Source organism: Chelonia mydas, chromosome 3 (assembly GCF_015237465.2).
Source record: "Chelonia mydas isolate rCheMyd1 chromosome 3, rCheMyd1.pri.v2, whole genome shotgun sequence".
NCBI lineage: Eukaryota > Metazoa > Chordata > Testudines > Cheloniidae > Chelonia > Chelonia mydas.
Window position 1 is genome coordinate 156,470,821 of NC_057851.1, and position 24,419 is coordinate 156,495,239.

At 44.4% G+C, this 24,419-nt stretch overlaps 1 protein-coding gene across 2 annotated transcripts in view; it reads right to left on the reverse strand.

Annotated features, from left to right (window-relative positions):
- Nucleotides 1-23,954, reverse strand: part of MTARC2 (mitochondrial amidoxime reducing component 2) — a 43,874-nt gene extending 19,920 nt beyond the window's left edge. Inside the window, exons 1-7 of one of the 2 annotated variants that reach the window (XM_007064760.4) lie at nt 23,652-23,951; nt 22,497-22,670; nt 17,567-17,729; nt 14,977-15,117; nt 12,852-12,913; nt 12,702-12,773; nt 7,516-8,886 (exon numbers count right to left, since the gene is read on the reverse strand). In XM_007064760.4, the coding sequence (XP_007064822.3) occupies nt 8,760-8,886; nt 12,702-12,773; nt 12,852-12,913; nt 14,977-15,117; nt 17,567-17,729; nt 22,497-22,670; nt 23,652-23,932 (1,020 nt within the window). In that variant the 5' untranslated portion in view covers nt 23,933-23,951 and the 3' untranslated portion in view covers nt 7,516-8,759. Of the gene's footprint in view, nt 1-7,515; nt 8,887-12,701; nt 12,774-12,851; nt 12,914-14,976; nt 15,118-17,566; nt 17,730-22,496; nt 22,671-23,651 lie in introns of those variants that run through there. The other variant, XR_006289822.1, reaches the window with a different exon arrangement.
- Between the last annotated feature and the right edge of the window lie 465 nt (nt 23,955-24,419).

The window sequence follows — 24,419 nt, forward strand, 5'->3', positions numbered from 1 at the left end:
TAGGTATTCCCCCCCCACCCCCGCCCCCTTGCCAGTCAATAGAGATTTTGTAACAAAGAGAAAGGTTGGGGTAGGCTGAATGAGAAATCTTCTTATTTTTTAAGGTAGAGGAAACTGTATTAAAATGCTAGGTTAATGTGTTATTGTAAATAAAGATGTGTTTGTGTACTGTAACAATTTTGAAGAGGTGGTAGCAATAGTCATCGCTAGCTATGCGATGCGTTAAGAGCTCCTATATGCGTGATTATGACCCGTAAGAGGGCACTCAAGTTAATCACTGTTTTGTTCAACAAAACCATTTAAAATTATTTATACAGTTTCCTAATGTGGCTGTTTTTATAGCTAACCGCTTTTTATAGCTGAACTGTTTCTTATAACTTAGGTTTTTGTGTTGGTTTAGCCTAAAACATTACATACACTTTGTACCAGAAATGCAAAAACTCCCCATAATTCCAGAGTCTTCAATGGTAATTGCAGTCTTTGTTTGCTTATAATAAAATTTCCATCTGTCTTGTATTAGTTCAAAAACTAGTTCCCAAGAGTATTTCTTATAGTAATGGAATTACAGCCAGAGTTTGTAAATACAATTCCTTAGACATGTTGCTACATTTAGACTATCTGGGGACACAGAGACAATAATTTCCTCTGCAATCCCCAGATGTAACACGTTTAGCAGCATATTCGTTATTGCCATCAGTGTTTTGAGTTGCTAAAAGATTATTAAACGTAATTGATATTTTAAACAGAGCAAAAGAGTTCTTAACTTTTCTATCTGGCACCAGCAGTTTCCCACACTGTACAGTATTTAATGTCTTTCCAGCTGCATGTTCGAATAGTGACAACACAAATCAGACGGCATTTGCTCTTATAGGAAATCCTGAAATAGGCAAATCCATATGAGCAGTTTATACATTTGTTTATATAATGTTTATTTAACTATAACCAGTATTTCCAAATATTGCTACAGAAAACCAAGTTAGGTCTTGAAAAAACAACAACAGGCTGAATTTTCAGCAGCCATCAGTAAATTCTGGGTGAAGCTGGGTGAGGGGAGTGGCACAGGATCCCTCAGTTCCTTCACCACGGCAAAGACCTATAAAGGAAATGCTGAAGCAGAGGGGCAGGAGGGCAGATAGTGGAGCACCCATAGGGACAGTCTCAAAGAACTCTAGTTAGTGCAGAGTGAGTAACCCTCCTCCTTCTTCTAGTAGTGTCTGTATGGGTGCTCCACTTCAGGTGACTCCCACGCACTACCCGTTATCATGCGGGCAAGCGAGGTGAGAGGCTCTAGAGGATTGCTGGTGATACGCCACCCGGGGTCCCAATATAGTCATTGAAGGGAACCATATGGGATGGGAGGAGGCATACAAGGACATCCATGCCACTGGGACAGGGCTTCAGGATGTCTCTCTCAGCTGTCTTCCGTCTCCCCTAGGGTTCCAGAAGCAGGTTCCTAAGAGAGAGAGTGAATAGGAGAGCCATGGATGGCGATTTGGGAGGACTGAAGAGAAATCCCCATTATCTGCCGTCGATAGAGCACCACTAGAAAATGGTGATGACTCTGTTGGTACTGGAGATAAGTGAGAGTCCAGGGACTGGGTGGGTCTTGGTACTGATAGGGGGTTGGTGCCCAGCAGATGAGAATCCGGACCCGCCACCATGTTCAGGTCTCTGACTTATCTAAATTTATGGGGCACTAGTAGAGCCATCGGCACCAAGGTGGTAGTCTGAGTAGATGGATTTGTCAGTGATTTTGCTCACTCCAAGGAGCACCGGGAGCTGACTGGCCACTTGGTTTTCTGCAGCACCACAGTGTTAGATACTGAGTATTGGGTTGTCTCCAATCTAGTGGAGGCAGACTTTTTCCCTTGCCACCTCAGTCAAGACCCAGACATCTGACTGGAGCCAAGTCCTTTAGAGCCTAAGGACTTAAGAGTACTGCCGGGGAATCTGAGTTTAATTGTCCAGTTTCCAGACCTAATTTCCTTCTCTGACAGGGTTACTGACCTAATTTATGGGGGAAGGGGAAGCAGTAGACATTATATATCTTGCTTTTAGTAAGGCTTTTGACACAGTCCCACATGACATTATCATAAGCAAACTAGGGAAATGTGATCTAAATGAAACGACTAGAAGGTTACACAACTGTTCGAAAGACCATATTTAAAGAGTAGTTATTAATAGTTTGCTGTCAAAGTGGGAGGGACATAGCTAGTGGGGTCCTGAGTTCAGGACTATTTAATATTTTCGTTAATGACTTGGAGAATGGAATGGAGTGTATGCTTATAAAATTTGCAAATGACACCAAACGAGGCAGGGTTGCAAGCACTTCAAAGGACAGGGTAAGAATTCAAAACGACCTTAGAATCAGAGAATATCAGGGTTGGAAGGGACCTCAGGAGGTCATCTAGTCCAACCCCCTGCTCAAAGCAGGACCAATCCCCAATTTTTGCCCCAAATGGCCCCCTCAAGGATTGAACTCACAACCCTGGGTTTAGCAGGCCAATGCTCAAACCACCGAGCTATCCCTCCCGAACTCATCTGACACCAACAAGGTGAAATTCAGTAAAGGCAAGTGCCAAGTACCATGCTTAGGAAGGAAAAATCAAATGCACAACCACAAAATGGGGAATAACTGGCTAGGCAGTAGTACTTCTGCAAAAGATGTAGGGACTGTAGTGGATCACTTACTGAATATGAGTCAACAATGTGATGCAGTTACTAAACAGGCAAATATCACACCGGGGTTTATTAACAGGAGTGTCATATGTAAGATAAGTAAGGTAATTGTCCCATTCTATCTGGCACTGGTGAGGCCTCTGCCAAGTACTGTGTCCAATCCTAAGTGCCACACCTTAAGAAAGATGTAGACAAACTGGAGACAGCCCAGAGGAGAGCAACAAAAATGAGAAAAGGGTTTAGAAACCTGACCTATAAGGAAAGATTAACAAAAAAACTGGGCAGGTTAGTCCTGAGAAAAGAAGACTGAGGGGGGACCTGAGAACAGATTTCCAGTATGTTAGGGGCTGTTATACAAAGGACAGTGATCAATTGTTCTTCTCATCCACTGAAGGTAGGACAAGAAATAATGGACTTAATCTGCAGCAAGGGAGATTTAGGTTAGATACTATGAAATCTTTCTAAATATAAAGGATAGTTAAGCCCTAGACTAGGTTACCTTGGGAGGTATGGAATTCTCATCATTGGAGGTTTTTAAAAATACGTTAGACAAACACCTATCAGGCATGGTCCTTGGTCCAGCCTCAGCACAGAGGGCTGGAGTGGATGACCTCTCAAGGTCCCTTCTAGCCCTATATTTCTATGATTCCATACCGTATTACAAATCAGCTCAACTAGAAGTAACACAAAGCTAACTAGAAATTAGCCATATTGTGTATGTAAAGAGAGTCTATTCTCTAGAAGAGGCAGGTTAATCAAAGGCAATGTGCAAACAAAACAAAAAATGAGTTTACCCCATTTAGTTTTCTACATAAAATCAACACAAAAGATCTTCCAAAAATAAATACCAACCCACAAACATTTTGTTTTTGGTTTTTTGGGAAGCATTCAACATTTAGGCGTTGAGAACAGCGGGAGGCTCTATGGATAACTGAAGAATTTGTAGAAAAAAATCTTTATAAATACAAGAAATGGAGACCAATTACTAGAAATTTGCTTCAGGCTGTTAAAAACGGTTTTGTTAACACAGGTTCAACATGACGTACATATAGAAGAGAAAAGGCAATGATAAATCTGTATTTAGTCTGCTAATTTCTCTCTACTCTATATTACAAGGGTTCTTGAAGTTAAACCTGGAGACAACCATAGCTGGTGCATACTCTGGGGTTTCCTGCCCCCCTTTACAGCTTCCACTACAGCACACAAGAATTCTATATAGTTCAGATACAAGATATGACTATATACAATTGTCACTGCTAATTGTGGCACTGATCCTGCAATAAGCTCTCCATACCCCAATTTCTACTCTTTTTAGTGTTTAGTTTAATATATATTTTATAAACCCACAGTTGTTTATGGTACTCAAGCATACGTACTTGAGCTATGATCTGCACTTGCTAGTCACGTAGTGCTGGCCCAACCCATTTCCAATCTATAATGTACTTCCCTAAGTTTACTTGTTGCTGTAGGCAGTTTCTGTAGTTGCCATAGACATCCTAGGGTAAAAACAGGTGGGTCCCTGAGCTATGAAAGTGTTTGCAACCCCTCTGCTCCCCTGTTTTCTGTTCACTGTCTGTGCTCTGCCGGACACAGAGCAGGCCAGGGCAGCGTCCAATAAATAGTAATGATACTCACCCAGGACTCATCACTATATTAACTCAGGGTCAAGGTGCAACCTGCAGCAACAGGGCATTTCATGGAAGGGTGCTGCCCCACAGCAAGACGACAATTTATATTGGACTAGTGGGCTTGGGGCAATGGAAACCTCACCAGCAGCACAGAGCATCTCCCCAGACTCACCGGCTGGGATCCCCAGGAGTAACTCCCGCATCTCCCCACTCTGCAGCTCAGCTTCCCACTGTGCAGCTCAGCTTAGTCACCTCCACCCACTGCACAGTCCCGCCCCCCCCCCCCCCCCAAGCAGGACTTCACGGCGTACATGAAGAGGCCAGACACCTGCTGCCATTGGGAGCCACCCACCTCCTGGCCCAGCCTCAGACCCCAGCCAAGAGGAGGCCCAGGGCCAGCATAGTGGCAGCAGCAAGCCAGGTGGTCCAGGACTGAGGCACCAGCACCCTCTGGGGCCTCCTGGATCCACTCATGGCAACTGGACCTGGAGGATGGGGGTGGTGGTAGGTCCGGGGTCCCATAGTCCCCCTTCTCCCCGCACCCTTACCCCCCCTTCCCCAACTCCCCAGAGCCAGGCCAATTCTGCCCTCAGCCCCACACAGAGGTATTCTGTTCCTGTGCTTCCCCAACATCCAAGATAACCCCAAATCTCACCCCTCAAGTTAAATCTGCATATTCAGCCTCTATCAAGAAAAATCCCATGCTCCAGACAATAAACTCTCCTCTCATCCCACTCTGCTCTCCTCAATGTTCTCCTCCCCGCCCGCCACCACCATCACCTCTATGGGGGTGGGAGGGAATCAGTGATTAACTCCTGACAGGCTATGGGCATTTTCTAGCATCTTCATTTTTTCTACAGGAATTGCTTCAATGTGAAGAAGGGAGAAAGCGGACCGCCTCATATTTATTTGTTGGTACAATAAAGGTTATCACATTAGCTACCATATCCATTGTCACCTGAGAACGCTAGTGTTAAAATTTTCAGCAGATATTACATCCCCTCTAGCAGGAATAAGCTACTGTGACAAAGTTCAGAGGTAAACGCTGATAGCACAGTTATATAATCTGTTTGAGAGTTCTCTTTGGCAAACTGCTGCCAGATAGGACGAAATAGAATTAATGATTTAAACAGGGGCCAGTCCTGCAAAGTTAAGTACATGCTTTATGCATGTGAGGGATCTTAATGGCTGCTCTAACTTGCCTTGGCTAGTAACAGCCCTCAGGGAACGGTTATACCAGCCTGTCAAGGTTCCTTCCCCACTCTGAACTCTAGGGTACAGATGTGGGGACCTGCATGAAAGACCCCCTAAGCTTATTCTTACCAGCTTAGGTTAAAAACTTCCAAGGTACAAACTCTGCCTTATCCTTGAACCCTATGCTGCCACCACCAAGCGTGGTGAACAAAGAACAGGGAAAGAGACCACTTGGAGACGTCTTCCCCCCAAAATATCCCCTCAAGCCCTACACCCCCTTTCCTGGGGAAGGCTTGATAAAAATCCTCACCAATTTGCATAGGTGAACACAGACCCAAACCCTTGGATCTTAGGAACAATGAAAAAGCAATCAGGTTCTTAAAAGAAGAATTTTAATTAAAGAAAAAGTAAAAGAATCACCTCTGTAAAATCAGGATGGTAAATACCTTACAGGGTAATCAGATTCAAAACAGAGAATCCCTCTAGGCAAAACCTTCAGTTACAAAAAGACAAAAAAAACAGGAATATACATTCCCTCCAGCACAGCTATTTTAACAGCCATTAAACAAAAGGAAATCTAACGCATTTCTAGCTAGATTACTTACTAATTTAAGGAGTTATGAAGAGCATTCCTGATCTGTTCCCAGCAAAAGCATCACACAGACAGACCCTTTGTTTCCCCTCCCCCCCCTCCAGCTTTGAAAGTATCTTATCTCCTCATTGGTCATTTTGGTCAGGTGCCAGTGAGGTTATCTTAGCTTCTTAACCCTTTACAGGTGAAAGGGTTTTGCCTCTGGCCAGGAGGGATTTTATAGTTCTGTATACAGAAAGGTGGTTACCCTTCCCTTTATATTTATGACACAGCCAAAGATGTCAAGGGTACAACAGGTTTCAGAGTAGCAGCCGCGTTAGTCTGTATTCGCAAAAAGAAAAGGAGTACTTGTGGCACCTTAGAGACTAACCAATTTATTTGAGCATAAACTTTCGTGAGCTACAGCTCACTTAATCGGATGCAGTGTTCCAACCACACATTTAATGCCTCATGCACACCAAGGATCACAAGGGAACAGGGAGCGTAGAGCTGGCTCAACCTAACCAAAGATTCAACCAACCCAGCATTCTGTCCCCTTGTGCTACCAGACTATTGTAAATGGACCACAGCAGGGCCAGGATCTAGTCTACTTTGAGTCTTTGTTCTTAGCTACATAGCACAAGATAAACAAGAAGGTATCTCAGCTCTGATGTGTCCTGTACTGGAAGGATTGTTCTGCATCAACATGCCGGCTTCAGGTTCAAGGATGATTCTTTGCCAATATCCACACAGATCCAGGCTGCTGCTGATTCTCTCCCCACATCAGAAATCTGAAGATTTTTCTGCACTGAAGCCTTTCTCCACAGCAATGCAAGGGCACTTGGATACTAAACTTGGCATCTGCTTCTTACACAAAGCCTTTAACTTTAGGGCTTTAACAATAGGGCACCAGGGGGAAGGGCCTTTTCCAAAACCAAAAGGTATATGAAGCAGCAGAGAAATAACTAAAAACCAACTTAGGTAAGATGTAACTGTGGCGGTTCAATGACAAGACAGCACAGAGCTTTTAGCAAGCAAACGGCTGGTCTGCTAACGGGCTTCTGCCTGTCAGCTTTTCACCCTCTCCTTTATTCTTTTCTCTCCCCCCGCGCATTACATTCTCCAACAGATAAAAGGAATACACTGGCTTTGTTTAACATTCTTATTTACCAATTTCTATCTACCGCATTCCTTGCTCTCGGGCCTTGAGCCCAGTCCTGGGAGGCTTCCCACGGTTCATGTCATCTGGGCGAGATTCCAAGGTTGATGCCCTTGAGAGGAGCTGTGTGTGCACAGGTCCAGCACAACACTCCAGGTGTGCCCTGAATGTTGCCAAGCGCATGAACCTAGTATGAATCCTACATGTAACATCAAATGGCAAAAGCCAAGAGAACAAGTTCCTCAAATTGTACATCGTATTAAACAGTAGCTAGGACTCTGTAGTTTATATTTTGATTTATATTTATTTCTAGAGTTAAAATCCGGTTTACAGTTTTACATAATTGTAGAAAACCATCGTTGAATTGTCTGATTAACAATGTTTATATAATCTCATTCCCCTAGCCGCTTCAATCAAATAATTAAATTTCCATCAGTTAAAAAAGTTAAACATTTGTATTAAAAAAATATTCATCTGACCTTATCTACCCCAGATCCCCCAAAAGCCCACTTTTAATTACTGTAATTTTAATGGATTTAAATTTTGTTCAACTTCTTTATGCTCAGGAGCATGAGCACCAAATTCTGCCCATGGGGACACTTGTTCTTCCTCTGCCTGCCACCATTCACCACAGTGCACAGACAAGGTTACATTTCTTCAGGAGCTAATACTGGGGTACATGTTGCCACAACAATACTTAGCATTTATATAGCACTTTACAAACATCAGTCAATCCTCGGCAACACCAATGTGAGATAGGTAGGCAGGCAAGCAGGCGTGCATTACTTGTAACAAGCATGGTAAGTGCTTCCCCAGTACTGTTAACTAATTAACTAACAGTACTGTCAATAACAGGCCTACTTCTTCACTTTACTAGGTTGTTATTCAAGAATGTTCAAACAGAACGGCACTTCAATGTTCACAATAGAAAGTAGAGAATCTAAGCTCCAAAACAGTCTAGCCTATTTCATTCCTTGTCACAACCCACTCTTTTGCAGGTTCAGAATTTCTTGCTCTGCCTGCCAATCCATAACAAAGTAACAAGAGATTAAAACGTTCCAAAGGCAGTTCTCTTAAGACATTACAACTTAAATAGGAATTTAAAACATATGCAAACCTTGAAGGGAACATTCAACTATCATTATCCAACTTGTTTCACCTTCTTGCCTCATTCCACAGATAGCAATAATACAAGTGTGCATGTGTAAGACTGAAATATCACTTTATAATCTGATCTAAGTGCTTGACAGCTTGCCTTTTACACTCTAATGGAAAACCAAAGATTTAGTTTTAGATTTAGGGGCTCAAGGCACATTAGTGGACTGACTGATCTGAGAAGACTTTGGCAACTCACAGGATCTGTGGACAATCAAGGACAGTGTACTTTTACACAGTCCCAAAGAATGGGGGATAAATTTTTTTTACCTCAAGATAACATCAAAGAGTTATTTCAGGCTCTGTGCTCACAGAAGAAAAACATTTGCATATATAAATGAACAATTATTTTCCACTCAAAATGCATCTTCTGTCAACGGACTATCTTGTACACAGGGTCTCCAACCTGAAGCGTTCCAGTTTTATCAATTCCATAATACCATCCAAACCAAGGGTGGGATTTGTAAAGATGTCGCTCAGAAGGATCGCACAAACGGTAACTGCACAGAGAAAATGGTCATTATTAATCACTTAAGGAAAAACACAGCTTCAAGAAGTAGAGAAAAAAAAAGGGGGGGGGTCTTTGTTTTAAGTTGGAGGAAACACAACAGAATAATGAACTTATATAAGTACCCAGATTCTGTGTATGTGTTTAAGACATAAATAGAATCCACAGACATTATGCCCTAGGTAACAGAGGTTAATGAGGTTTTTTGAAGTAACTTTAATATCATCCCTTCATTGTAAATTAGCAGTAGATCATGTTCTGGGATACTCTTCACTCATCTCTCTTCATACCACTATTTAAAAAAAACTGAACAAAAACTTAAACACTTAAAGAAATATGCAGCATTTAAATACACAAGCAGCCCAACACATATGGGCTGCCCTAAAGTAGTGCACCCTGGACAAATGCAGTGGCGGAAAATAAATGGTTATAAATAAATAGGTCTGTTTCAAGGTTCCATGGAATTATGAAGAGTAAAGGTAATTTTTGTTGAAGTACAATAAGATGTGAATAAAGTTTTATGGCACATCAAAAATTTAGGATGGAATAGTCAATAGATTTTCTTTTGGCAAACACAATGAACTGAACTTAGTGAGGCTACTGCTGTGAGTAAATTATCTCACACACGCATAATAGTTTTCGGGGCTTAAGTACCAGTACAGTTTAAATAGCAGCAAACTAGTTAACACTGCTGGGAAGGAGATTATCTGGGTGCACTGACAGATCTGACAATTCAATTCTTAGTTCAGCGTGCAGAGGCAGGCAAGAAAGCTGATAAGATGCTGGCTGTATAAAGGGTCCAAAACTGCAGACCCTTACGCACTTGCCTAATTTTACTACTGTGAGTAATCCCATTGATTTCAAGAGAAAGTTAAGGATGATTGGGGTAAGTTATTGCAAGATTGGGGCCTTGGAGTATACAAGTCAAAGGACATATGGCTTTACAGGGCGAAGGTTAGAGAACACCTGAAGTATGCTCTCTCATTTTGGTCATTTTAATGGATGCAAGCTAGTTAGACGGGTGACAATGTAGGACAGATAAGATAATTAATGGAATGGAGCAGCTCACATGAGAGACTGACTGATCATTGTCACGCACACAAGTAGCTGAAAGCCCCAAGCTACTGAATGGGTCTGACAGTTGGGCCAAATAACTCACCATCTGTGAAAAAAAAACGAGGAGTCCTTGTGGCACCAGATTAACAAATTTATTTGGGCATAAGCTTTCATAGGCTAGAACCCACTTCATCAGACGTAGGAAGTAAAAGATACAGGAGCAGGTATAAATACATGAAAGGATGTGGGTTGCTTTACCAAGTGTTAGGTCAGTCTAAAGAGATAAATCAATTAACACAAGGATACCATGGGAGGAGAAACAAATTTTGAAGTGGTAAGAGAGTAGTCCATTACAGACAGTTGACAAGAAGGTGTGAGTAACAGTAGGGAGAAATTAGTATTGGGGAAATTAAGTTTAGATTTTGTAATGACCCAACCACACCCAGTCTTTATTCAGGCCTAATCTGATGGTATCTAGTTTGTAAATTAATTCCAGTTCTGCAGCTTCACGTTGGAGTCTGTTTTTGAAGTTTTTTTGTTGAAGAATTGCCACTTTCAGGTCTGTTATTGAGTGACCAGAGAGATGAAGTGTTCTCCTACTGGTTTTTGAATGTTATGATTCCTGATGTCTGATTTGTGTCCATATACTCTTTTGTGTAGAGACTGCCATGTTTGGCCAATGTACTTGGCAGAAGGGCACTGCTGGCATATGATGGCATAGATCACATTGGTAGATATATATCCTTTCATGTATTTATACCTGCTCCTGTATCTTTTACTTCACACATCTGATGAAGTGGGTTCTAGCCCACAAAAGCTTACGCCCAAATAATGTGTTAGTCTCTAAGGTGTCAGAAGGACACCTCGACTTTTTTTGCTGATACAGATTAACATGGCTACCACTGAAACCTGTCACCATCTGTGTTCAGTCTCCCTCAAAGAACCAATGAAACTGTTGCATGCAAATTAGATGTAGACTGAGGGTGATGACTGGTTGCGTTACCTGTGGTATCACAATGGTCTAGGGACTCTTGGCATGGCATAGATGGATGCTTAACTATAGCTGTACACCACATGGGTGTATTTCGTAAAGTCAAAATGGCTCAGAACTTAAAAACTGGCCAGCACTTCCGGTGATGACTGAACCTGATGATATTCTAAACAAAGAGAGCTCTCAGCCATGTTTTTAACTGTTTCCATCACTTCACACTGACTCAACAGACATTCTAGGGTTCACTGTGACATTCCTGTAATCTAGTATATAGACTACACACACTGCAACCTTAATAAAGTCAAGCACTCAGTAGTCAGAAAATGCCAGAATAAAGGTTGCCTGTGCTATCTTAATTTGGGTATGCATCATGACAGTCTTTAATTACATGATCACTATTATTTTTTCCTCCCTCCATCCCACTACTTCTCAGTCCCAGTATTCTTGCCCAGCCAGTCCCAGAATCTACTAACTCCTCATCCCATCTTAGTTTCCTCCCTCTCCCATCTACTAGCTCCCAGTCTTCCTTCCTCGGCTCCCAGCTGCAGTCTCCTTGCAAGCCAATTGCAGTCCGTCCATTTTCTCCCCTTGCCCAACCAGTCTCAATTCCCTCCCCTGCCAACTACCAGTCCCCCTTCTTTCCTGCCCCACCAGTCTCCAGTCCCAATTTCTACCCCCACCTCCCACAGGTCCAGCTCTTGTCCACTCTGCATTCAAATCTGAATCAGGCAGTTTCCTCCTCCACTATGCCCCGGCCCAGCAGGGGTTCATTTAGAGCACAGGAGAGAGAGTCTCCCTGCTCTCAGTTCAGGTGCCCAGACCTGGACCTAGGCCCATCCCACAGCAGCCCAAAGCTTGAATTGCAGGAGAAGTCCTGCTCAGCCTCAGGCTGGAGAATAACTAGTGCAGACAGAATCTTCAGGGAATGTATCTGGTAAAATTCTATGAAGTCTCTACTGAGCATGTACAAACTGAAAGTTTTCAAAGGCTTATAATTTGGCCTCATATGGGAGGATTTTCACAGGGATAGCAAGAGGCACATTCCTGAAATAAAGCCCCACCACCACATGTGAAGACCCTCATTTAAAGCATGGGGGCACTAGAGCTTTACAAAGAAAAAACCACCAAAGTTTGGGGGGGGGGTGTTAAATATGGGAAAAACATTTTTCCCTAGCCTCATTCTCAGAAATGGCTAAATCTCTGGCTAAAATCCAACCCCACTCTCTCCCAAACAACAAAAACAAAGCCTGCCTAAGGCAGACACCTACCACGCAAAACTTCAGCCCAAGTAGTTAAAGTCTGGCAAAGTTATAAGTAACTGAAAAAGGGTTCTTCAAATGGTAAGTGTGAGGCGACCTTAAGAAAGGTGATGCTACTTGCATCACCAATAATACTCTTTGTCTCTAACACACACACACACACACACTATAGTTTATCTATTTGTAGGACAGATATAAATGATTACCAGCTACAATTAGACAGTTAAATTATGCAATTTAAAAGATTGTATACTTTGGGTCCAGTCTTTGCCTAGACTATACAGGCGCACTATACTGAAAAGTGGATCAAGGAGTCCTATATATAGGATGTGGGAGGAGGAGAGTTTTAATGAGTCCTCTTTTCAATATAGTGCATAGGCAAGGACTGAACCCAAAAGTCTGCAATTTAAAAGGTTGTATGAGTACACGCCACACACGTTTCAAATGCCTTCTTTTTAAAATAACTGCTGAATCAAGATGAGACACTACTATTTTTGCTACCTTTTCAGTGTTTCCAGTGGCTCCTTTCTGTCCATGATCCCAGTTTCTGGATCAACTGTTGTTAAAATACACCTGTAATGATAGACAATGTTAGGCAACAGCAGCTACTCAATACTTATTTTTCCTTCAAGTATATTCTTAAACCCTTACCTGGGGCAAGCCATTGTCCCTTTCATCTGCACATTACCAATTTGTATCTTATTCCAGGAATCCTAAGGGAAATGTAAACATTGATATAATATTATACTTTCACAATATTTGCATTTAAATATTTCCCAGAAGTTGGCTTTGAGCACGGTCATTACTATAAGACGAAGCATCATTTTACAGCATCATGCTTTCTTGCATCCTCATAATAAGAGCTAGAATAGATATGCTATTATTTTTAATAAAACACTGCATTTGTCAACATCAGTATATTAATCATCTACTCAAAGCAGACTGATCAGTTTTGCAAAAGTTACAGGGTCAGCTGCATGCATTACCAAATTGCTTCAGATACACGCCACTAAAAGGTGACAGCCAGGTCATTTAAAATGTGCCTGTCTTAAACCAGACATGGTTTTTATTAAAAACCCGTAATTTACCAAACATAAAACGCAGGTTAATACAAAAAGGGAGAACCAAAAAAGCCTTCTGCAGAGTGTATTTTCTAGTCATATGTGTTTGTGTTCCGATTTCACAATTGATAATTAACACTGTATTTAATCTAAAAAATTTTAAGTTAACTACAGTTCCACAAAACGTTATTAATGAAAACAAGCAAAGTCAGTCTTCACTTATCAGCCCAGAAGATTCCTAATGCAATCCTACTTGGAAGACAGAGGCACAATCCTGCAATGGGAATTTTAGGTCCTCAGGAGCAAAGAGGAACTCTCCAGAGTGAACCCAAACATGTAAAATCTGCACCACTCCACCATGTAAACCCCCAGTTTTATCTACACTAATTAAATGTTGAAAGTTAGAGAACCAATAAATATGCAGCAGTTACGGTACTATTGGACCATCAGAATGAGCTTTTATTTATAAGCAAAATGTGATAAAATATCACACACACTCACTCCCAAATTTTTTTTCCTCTATCTTTAGACGTCTTATACTGTACATAAGATTTCCCATTTGAGGTCTAAAGGCAAGCATGAAGTCCCAGCCTCACATTTTCAATACATTCACTTTATGCTTCACTAGGTTGCATAAATATCAATTAATATCCACAAACCTATTATCTCCCTTTAAACTTTGCAAGCATTTATAGTATAATTTCTAAGGCTCTATTTGTACCTGGGAATCAGCGACTGGTGGCCAGATGTGCCAGGGCAAACCCCAAGGTAGCTGCTTTCCTTATATGTATTTGGGGTTTACACCATTGCAGCTACACCAGTCACTGGCTATTGATGGCTAAATCAGAGTTAATCCCAAGTACAGCCAAGGCTTTAGATGTTCTTTGGACTCTATATCCCAAGGAAATAGGGTTCTGAAGAACACATCCAAGACTCAGAACAAATAGCAATTAAAGTACTGTAGATCAGGGTTTTTCAAACTTTGGGTTGCGACCCACTACTGGGTCACGGCACGTAGGCTCTGGGTCGCTCTGGTCAGCACCATCAACCGGGACGTTAAAAGTCCTGTCAGCGGTGCCGCCCAGCGAAGGCAGGCTAGTGCCTATCTGTTTTGACACTGCGCTGCGCCCTGGAAGTAGCCAGCAGTGGGTCCGGCTTCTAGGTAGGGGGGCCACGGGGCTCCGCACACTGCCCCCACCCCAAGCACTGGCTCCGCACTCCCATTGGCTGGGAACCACCAATGGGAACTGGGGGGGTGGAGGGGAGACGGTGCCTGCAGGAGAGAGTTGCGCGAAGCCGCTTTTGCGCCTCTGCCTAGGAGCCGGACCTGCTGCTGGCCACTTCTGGGGCGCAGCGCGGTCCGCAGTGCCAGGACAGGCGGGAAGCCTGCCTCTGCATCCTCGCTGTGCTGCTGACCGGGAGCCACCAGAGGTAAGTCCGCACCCCAATCCCCTGCCCCAGCCCTGAGCTCCCCCACAAACCTGGAACCCCTTCCTGCACCCCAAACCCCTCATCCCCGGCCCCAGCCCAGAGCCTGCACCCCCAGCCCAGAGCCCTGACCTCCTCCTGAACCCCAACCCCTCTGCCCCAGCCCTGAGCCCCTCCCACACCCCGAACCCCTCATCCCCAGCACCACTGGGTGGCGGGCATCAACAATTTTCTTCAACTGGGTCCCCAGAAAAAAAGTTTTAAAATCACTGCTGCAGATCATTTACCTCCTCATAAGCACTGCAACCCGTAACCACAATATTTGGTCTGAAGTTCTGTATTTTAACTTTCTTCTCCAGCCTAGTATTTAGATCTTCCAACGAAGCTTCTGAGAGGATCATGGCCGGGCTGCAGTCAGGATAGGCAATCTACAAAAATGAAGGCAAATAAATCCTAATGCTCCTACAAGAAAATGCTTCTCAACAGTCAAAGTCTGCAGAACTTTCGATGGCCAAGAAACAGATAACTGTGAACTGATGGCCATATATTAGCCACGTAGTTTTATGTTGTTGTAGTCACATTCTTAAGACTCAGGGGCAGTATTTTGAGAAGTGAAATAATTTGTCCCTTCCCAGCATAGTAGCCATTGTAAATTAATAGTAAAGTTTGACCAAATACAAACTTCCATTTATAAATTTTGTTTATAAAAGATCAATAATAGATAGAAGAATATTACAGACACGAGTTTTCCGTGTTGCAGATATCAGTAGAAGATATTACAGAAGGTTATAAGCAATCCATTGAGTTTTTGGACTCTAACAATCTCTAATCAATTAACCATTTGATAAAACATCTATTAATCATTTGCTACTATTTTATAAATGATTTATAAATGGAATTTTCATATAAAAGGTGACCCCTATTTAATTACAAACAAAGTCCAGAACTATTATTTTTCCAATTTTTTTTCTGCAAGTCAAGTGTTTCCTTCAGCCCACAGAGAGCCTAGTTCCTAATTCACAACCCTTCTTTGCATACCACTTGGTCAGCATGAAGTTTATTTGCATATTTATAGTTCTCTGTTTAGGGATGTCTTTCTCTGGAGTGTCATAAAAAAAGACCATTCCCTTTCCTGTCCCCAGTCTTACAAATAGCAAACTGACTATGTTTTTCAATATTTCCCTATTTCAATCTATACCAAATGAGATTTTCTGATAGACTGAATCCACTCTATCACAAACTCTGGGAAAGAGATTTACTCAACAAACATTATCAAAATTAAGTTGCAATTGATCATTAATGGCACTGACTTTTTGTCATGGAGGCTGCCACTTTGGCAAAAAGCGTCACTGAATAATACTTTAAGAAAACTCCCTCTGCGCACATCTGTACATGGGACAAGTGTAAGACTTTGAAGGCAGTTTTCAGGAGAGTTTCAGTGCACACTGAAAGTCTCCCTTCCCTCCCAAACCATCCTTTTTTCCTTGCACACATTGTACAAAATCTGTAAAACGACAGGTAGTCTGTACCTCCCCTCTCTCAAACAAGTGAAAATGTGCAATGAAATTTGTTTACATTGCTCTATCCTCCATATTAACATCAACAGCACCACGCTGTGCTCCCTGTGTACATGCATCTGCCAAATTAGCACCTTAAAGTATCTTCCGTTTCAGTGAGCGCTTCATTGAAACCATTACCCCTCTTAATGGTCTTAATTAGTCTTCATTTACTTGTCAAGAAGACACACACAGAGAGTAGAGATTTTAATATAACTTCTTGTACATGTTTTCTGTTTAAGCAACACCACCAGGTAAAATGCTGATGCTCAATAAACAACACTCACAGCTGCAGGGCAGGGTACTCAATCTGCATCTCCCTGCACTACCAGAGCCAACTATGCTCCAGGGGGAACTCTTACCTGGAGAAGGAGAGATACTGTTTTCAACACCCAGCTCCCTTGAGGATTTCGCTTAGGGGAGGTACAGTGGAGGATGGGAACGAGACGGAGGAAGGGCAGCTGTCCATTGGATCCCTGACCCCAGGAAGCAGAGGCTGCCAAAGGAGTGCACTGATTTAGCACATCACCCGACTTCCCTGCCCTTCTACCCGGTTTCTAATGCAGTGGTTGCAGGCCCACTCCAGGGGAGAAGGGATTGTGGGCAGCTTATGCTGCCATAACCCTCTTTTGTGTGGGCTTTCCTCAGTGGAAGCACTAACCCTCTGATTAACACAGGGCTCAATCCAGCCACTATAGTATCTGTAAACAAAATAGAAGTAAAGACCGTTCATATTAGAACAAAAAGAAAAGGAGAACTTGTGGCACCTTAGAGACTAACCAAAGTCTTCTGCAGCTTCCACAGTATGCATCCGATGAAGTGAGCTGTAGCTCACGAAAGCTCATGCTCAAATAAATTGGTTAGTCTCTAAAGTGCCACAAGTTCTCCTTTTCTTTTTGCGAATACAGACTAACACGGCTGTTACTCTGAAACCTGTCATATTAGAACAGTGCTGCACAGAACCGGGGATAGAGACAGCAGAGGGAGTTTCAGGACACATTGAATTTACCAATAAACTGCCTTCAAAAACCCCAGCATCTCTCATTCATTAAAGTGCATCAGGAGTTCCCCTTAGTCACGTGCTGGGTCACTTCTTGTCAAAATGGCAGCCTCAGATTCTGTAGCTCTTCGTGTTCAATAACTTTAATTGATTTAAAACACGATTTAAGCAAGCGAGCAAACCCATGGGACTGCTCATATGCATGAAGTAGGTATTTCAGTATGACCAGGCTTCCCCACAGAACAAGTATTACAATAGGAGGGTTGGGTGGGAAGGAAGACACACACAAAAAAGGATTATCGAGGAAAACTTTCATCTAACCTCATCTGTGGATCGGAAAGTGGTGAATACGTCTCTGGACTTCCTAGGGGCCATGTGTGGCTCAAAATGCACCAGTCGATATGACTGTGTATTCAAGAAGGTGGTGAACCACTGAGCTGCCTCATCTCCACAGTCCCTGCCTTGGATATCCAATCCAAACAGCCTAAAAGAAGAGTGAGATAGTTTAAAAGCAGAGAACTCAAGTGGACTTATTTTCATCTCCACAATCCAAAATCAAACATCTTGCTTTTACAAAACAAAGAAAAAGATGCCGTCAATGAGCTCTCTGAGTGGCGATAAAGAGATTAAATATGGAATTTTTGGATTCCGACTAATTCTAAGTTCAATTTTTGACCCACTAATACATTCTGTGCAAATGTTTAAAAAATCCAAACAAATCCAGTACACGCAACGCCAGTTCCTTGCAGACAGGCAACCAGAACAGTGGTACTGATAAATACAGTAATCGAATTTCCCACCTGTTAGGGACTGAACAAGTTAGGCTGAGTTAACTGTTACAACAATGTACTGTAATACACAACATCCATTTGCCATGCTAGATTTAAAAGAAAAAAGTGAGATTTATTCCACACACTTGTGTCAATAATACCAAATATAATTCCACTCCATTTTTCATTTTTAAAAGACAGAAAACCTTTACCAAAAGATACACCAATTTAGATTTGATCAATTTAAGCAAGCGAATGACAGTTTCCAAGAGCAGTTAGTCACTGTCGATCAACATTTGTTAATCCCATCCCTTGTGATTAAAGAAGTGTTGCCTCAAATTCTAGGGGCATGAGAATTTAGACAAAAATGAGAGATTATGCCACCTAAAGATTACATCAGGTGACACTTTATCACCACAAAGATAGTCTTTCTGTTCCTTAAGCATTTTTTATTAAGGGGCAAGGATAGACGATACCATAGTTAAGGCTGCAAGATGGTTTCTGTTTAAAGCGGATATTGCATCCTTTTTTTAAATCCACATACTCAGTCAAATCAGCTTGAGAATGGGTTTGTCAATTCAGAAGCCAGAGTAGAGTGTGTGAAACAAATTTAGAGTCATTTGATCCTGCGGTTCCTGACAAAATAACCCCTCATTTTGGGGGAGGGCTGTGTAAGTCCAACATTTTCCCAACACAGGAAGGTAAAAATAGGGTGATATATGAAACTTGTCTCTCTGAAGTACCCCTTATTATACATGTGTGCAAAGCCCTGAGTTATGGAATGAGATAGAATCACAGAACCATAGGGTCAGAAGGGACAACAAGGGTCATCTAGTTAGGGGGCCCTACCAACAGGACAACAACTATAATGGCTACCATAGCCCTCTGACACCATTTCTCAGCCTGCGTGGAGTAAGGGGTGGGGACAGAAGGAATCAGAAACTCCTGCTGAGGCAAATAGTGAGGCTAGTGTATGGGGTGAGCTAAGCAAGTGACCAACCAGAGCTGCACAGCCCCCAACATTGCACAGCCTGAGACATTGTTTTAGTTTCAGTTTTAAAACTTAACTGTGGGAGCTACCCCTGGAGTCCCTGTGAGAATCCCACTGCCCACAAAGGGAATCGTAGCTCTATGGCAGTTAGAGTTGCCAGACATCCAGTTTTCGACTGGAAAGCCCAGTCAAAAAGGGACCCTTGTGGCTCTGGTCAACATGGCCGACTGGGCCGCTAAAAGTCTGGTCGGTGGCACACTGGTGGCTCCCTGCCTGCCCTAGCTCCACATCGTTCCCAGAAGCAGCCACCAGGTCCCTGTGGCCCCTAAGCGCATGGGCAGCCAGGGTGGCACCGCACACTGCCCCTGCCCCCAGAGCTGGCTCCACAGCTCCCATTGGCCGGGAACCACAACCAATGGGAGCTGCGGGGGCGGTGCCTGCAGGCACCAGGGCAGGGCATGGAGCCTCCCTGGCTGCCCACGTGCCATGGGGCTGCAGAGACCTGGTGGCCGCTTCCTGGGAGCCGCAGTAAGTTCACATGGGGGTCCCAAAATATGTAGCGTGGGGAGTGGAGGTTGTTGTTTTTGTATAAACACCCCAATGCAGATTCACTCCATCATGACAGAATGGCAGCCAAGACATATTGAAGGGGTGTTGTGATTGTGACCCCATGCACCAGATCGCAATGCTGCTCACTCGAGTGGGTGAAGTTCTTTCAATTCATGCACAAATCTGCACCAGTGAATGAGTAGACAGAGACAGTCCTCACACACAGTTGAGATTTACGTTGCCTTCCCAATAGAGTCAAGAAGAAAGGAGAGTACTGGCCGGGTACAGAAACTAATTCCTTTTCCAATAGGAGTTAACAAGCTGGGATGCAAATTTACTGCAGAGGTACATATTGCAGGGAACATCATTGAAGTGTATTCTTATTCAAATTAGAAGACAGGGGCCCAGAAGTGTATGTCTGCGTAGGATCTGATGATGGATTAATCCAGCCCTGCAGGCCAGTGGCTCTCAACTTTCCAGACTAGTGTACCACTTTCAGGAGTCTGATTCATCTTGCGGACCCCAAGTTTCACCTCACTTAAAAACTACTTTCTTACAAAATCAGACATCAAAATACCAAAGTTTCACAGTACACTATTACTGAAAAGTTGCTTACTTTCTCATTTTTACCATATAAATTATAAAATAAATCAACTGGAATATAAATATTGTATTTACATTTCAGCATACAGTATATAGAGCAGTATAAACAAGTCATTGTCTCTATGAATTTTTAGTACTGACTTTGCTAGTGCTTTTTATATACCCTGTTGTAAAACTAGGCAAATATCTAGATGAGTTGATATACCCTCTGGAAAATGTCTGTGTACCCCCAGAGATACACATACCCTTGGTTGAGAACCACTGCTGCAGGCTAAGGATAGGGGGAGTCAGCATAGCATGAGCCCTGGTGGGAGTCTCGGATGGAGAGACTGCACAGAGGGACAGGAACCTACGGGGAGCTCTTCTCTCCATCAGGGCAAGGAAACAAACCTATGGGGGCCCCTCTTCCCCAGCCCAAGAAGCTCTAGGACCACCCTTTGTCCCAGTGCAGTCCTGAGGGAGGTTACTCAGTAACTTACCTCTCTGGCTGCTACCCTAGAGACTCCAGCTCCAAGCCCTGTCGCAAGGAAAACCTGCTTGGCACTGTCACAGGGCTTTCCCAAGGCAGGCTGCCTGCCAGGGGAGGAGGAGAGTTGCAGATCCATCTGTCTCACAGCCCTAGCTCTTTGCCCTTCACCCTCCACTGCCAGCAGCTCCACCTCCCTTCCCCTATTTCAGGCTGCAGGATAGGGGCCCCAGCCCTGCCTCCCAGCACAGAAAGTTCCCAACTGGGTGGACACAAGCAGCCCACAGGAGATTCCAAAGGAGCCCAGTGGCGGTGGCTAGCAATTTTTGGGCTACTTTTTCACATAATCAGAAAGCCTGGTAGAAGGCAGGAGAGGACCCTGCCCCTGCAGCCCCCAGGTGAAGATAGAGTAAGAGAGCTTTTTTGTTTAAGCTGGCCAACAACACAGCACTGCAACACTCCATCTCAGGACTCAGCCTTAACGTACAATTTGCCTAAGAAGATGCCAGGGATGGAGCCAAGCGTTAGGATGAGTTGCGAGTCTTGGGAAGTTAGGGAATGATTTATTTTTTTACTTATTTATTTACTTATGATATAACCTTAACCCCTTCCTTCCCCAGATCCTATTTTCCTGTACCCAATAAAGTCCCCCTTTGCTATACTGTTATTTTGGGTGTGTCAATCCTTTGCAGGGGGTTGTGTTTGTTTGCTTTATTGTCCCTTGTATAGTGGGCTTTATATTTCTTGCCGGCTACCACTACCATTTAATTCTCTCAAAGAACAGCAGAGCAATGAGTCACAGTGGGTGGAGGCACCAGGCACCAGAAAAGAACCCAGAACCTAATCCTGGAAAGAAAAAGAGGATACGTCACTCCTCACTCCGAACATCAGTGATAGCAAGCACCAAATAGAAGGGCGGGAGCTTGAACCACAGCACAGAGGAGGGACTACAAACATTTTTTTTTAAATGACATTTTCTCTGAAAAATGAAATATTGTGGATCAGATCTTAGAATACACACTAGACAGATTTTAAAAAGATAATGCTATTTTCCCCCCAAGCTTTCCATCGTAAACAGCATCACTGTCAATTTATATCCATCTTACGTAAATTAAAAGAAAAACTGAACTACAACAGTTAATAGTTAAATAGTTAATAGTAGTTTCCATAGCAACAATTTACACTTAGAATTGGCAAATATAGTTCCTTATAAAGCTGCTTTATTCTCAACTCCAGCAGCTAGAAGAATTGGTACTCTAATGTCTTCTGCTATCCAAAGGAGAAGCCCTTAGCACCACGTTCATGTGGGTTACCAACATTTAGAGCTGCCACAATATTCTTAAATGTAACTGACATTTTAACAGGGGAAAAGTGTTCTTCCCTTTTCTGCTAGGCACTGGCCATTTTCCAAGGTAGATTTCAGTACAGGTAAAATACCTAATGTCATAAATTCCAGTTTACCAATTCTATGTGATGTTGCACATCACACAGAATTTGCTTATTGGAAATCAAGAAATAGCTACATACATGACCAAGATTTTCATATGCAAACACGCAGCCAAGCTAACTGCAGAATAGACGGTAAATAGGCATGAGTAATTTGGCAGATATAGTGTATAATCTCTGATAACCTTGATGTCCTCTCCGAAAATTTGACTTCAATAATAAGTGGACTTATTAAAAAATTAAGGACAGAAGGAACCATTATGATAACATAGCTTGACCTCTTCTGTAACACAGACCATAGAATTTCACCCAGTAATTCCTGCATCAAGCCCATTAAGGTACATTACACTTTCTCTGTAAAATACTGAAAGAAAAGCATATTAAATTAAAGTTAGTACTTCAAAAAGAAAAATCTTCCTCTAATACCTGCAATTGTGCACTGGATTCTTCCTGGAGAGTTTGACTAGAACACGCAGTTCCTTCATTTCTGGAGCATTCAGGGTTAAGTAGCCATTTTCACAGTTTACGGAAATCAAGACCAGCCGAGGCTCCTGTCGGGCAGTAACCATATGTCCATCCTCATTAATCAGAAGCCAAAACCTGCAGTTTAAAAGGGAATGAAATATATTAAACATTTTACTTACACAGCACCATCAGTGATCAAGGCACTGGAGTGCAAAGAGAGAGATTTCCTGATGCACAGAGCTTAGACATTTTCTTCTTATCATAACTACTCAGGTTTTTCCTTAGTAAGTCTGATGTCCCTCCCCTTTATGCCCTGTACAATGCAGTGATGTCTCTCATTAAAGAGACTATTACTAAAACTAATAAGCTATAGCACAACTGGGGGCGGGTGGGGGAAATCCCCGGACAGCTCCGACCCCCAGCAGCTCCTCAGCTGCCACTGTTGGCAGAGGATCCCCCGAAGCTCCCCAGTCCATGGGTGCTGGGGACCCCCAGAGCTCCCCAGCCACCAAGGGCAGTGGGTGGCTGGGGCATCCCCGGCAGCTCCTTAGCTAATGCTGCCTGTGGGAGAATCCCCCGGATCTCCCCAGCTGCCACAGCAGGGCAGGGTGCCCGACCCTCCACCCTGCCCGTTTTGTCACGGACATTTTCAGTCAAAGTCAGAGACGGGTCACAGCTTCCCTGAATTTTTGTTAAATTGCCCCTGACCTGTCCCCGACTTTGACTAAAAATGTCCACGACAAAATCGTAGCCTTAAACATGAGAGGCGCATCTTGACTTTTAGTCTAGATCTCCTTGGGTGAATCAGAGAGACCGGGTGGGTGAGGGAATCTCTTTTATTGGACCAACATCTGCTGGTGAGAGAGACAAGCCTCAGAGCTAGGCAGAGAAAGGCCCTCCCCCTGTCACAGCCTCCCTGACTGCAAGAGGCTTCACTGGGGCCCTGGAAGCACGGGTCAACCTCTCACGCCGAACAACCTCTTCCCCTTCGCCTCCAGGGGGCGGCGGAGGCGAAGCGGGCAGCCACGGGGTTGCGGGCAGGGGCGACACGGCCTGAGTGGGGCGCCTCTAAGGGGGGCCTGGAGCTCCCGCAGCGCCCCGGCCCCCGGCCGGTACCTGTCCCGCATCTCCCCGCTGCGCAGCCCCAGCGCCGTCACCTCGGCCCGCCGCAGGGCCACCCCGCGGCAGGACTTCACCGGGTACACGAAGAGGCCGGACACCGTCCCCACCCGCTGTAGCCGGGGGCTGCCCGCCCGCCGCCCGGCCCAGCGCCACACCAAGGCCCCCAGCAGGGCGGCCAGGGCCAGCGCGCCGGCGGCACCGAGCCAGGCGGCCTGGGACTGGGGCAGCGGCGGGAGGAGGCCGGAGCCCCCCATGGCCCAGCTGGATCCGCTCATGGCGACTGAGGCGAGGGGGGCGGAGGCCGCGGCTGATGAGGACGGGGCGGGTCCGGGCTGCCACCGTCCCGCCCCTCCCTGCCGGGGCCCCCCGGGCCCTGCCCAGCCCCCGGGGCCGAGCGGTCCTGCCTCCCGCCCGCTCACCCCAGCCGGCCCCGCTCTCCAGGAGCTGGAAACAGCCGGCGCGAGGTTGCCGGGGCGGGAAAAGCCGCCGCCGCTGCCCCGGACCCACTCGCGCCGTGCAGAGCCTCCGCCCGCGCCCCTCGCCCGGGCATCGGCCTTCCTAGCTCAGCGCCCTTGTCTCCTTGTCGGAAAGCTGGAAATCGCCCTCCGGCGTCCATCGCCCCCGCCCCATTTACCCCGCCGGTTATGGCGGGACGGAGAGCCCCCTAATTCCCATTGCAGCGTGGAGACGGGCCTGTGGAGAACCCCTCATCCCGGGGGGAAAGAACCTGGGTCTGGGTCTCGTTGGCAAGGGGGTAAAGCC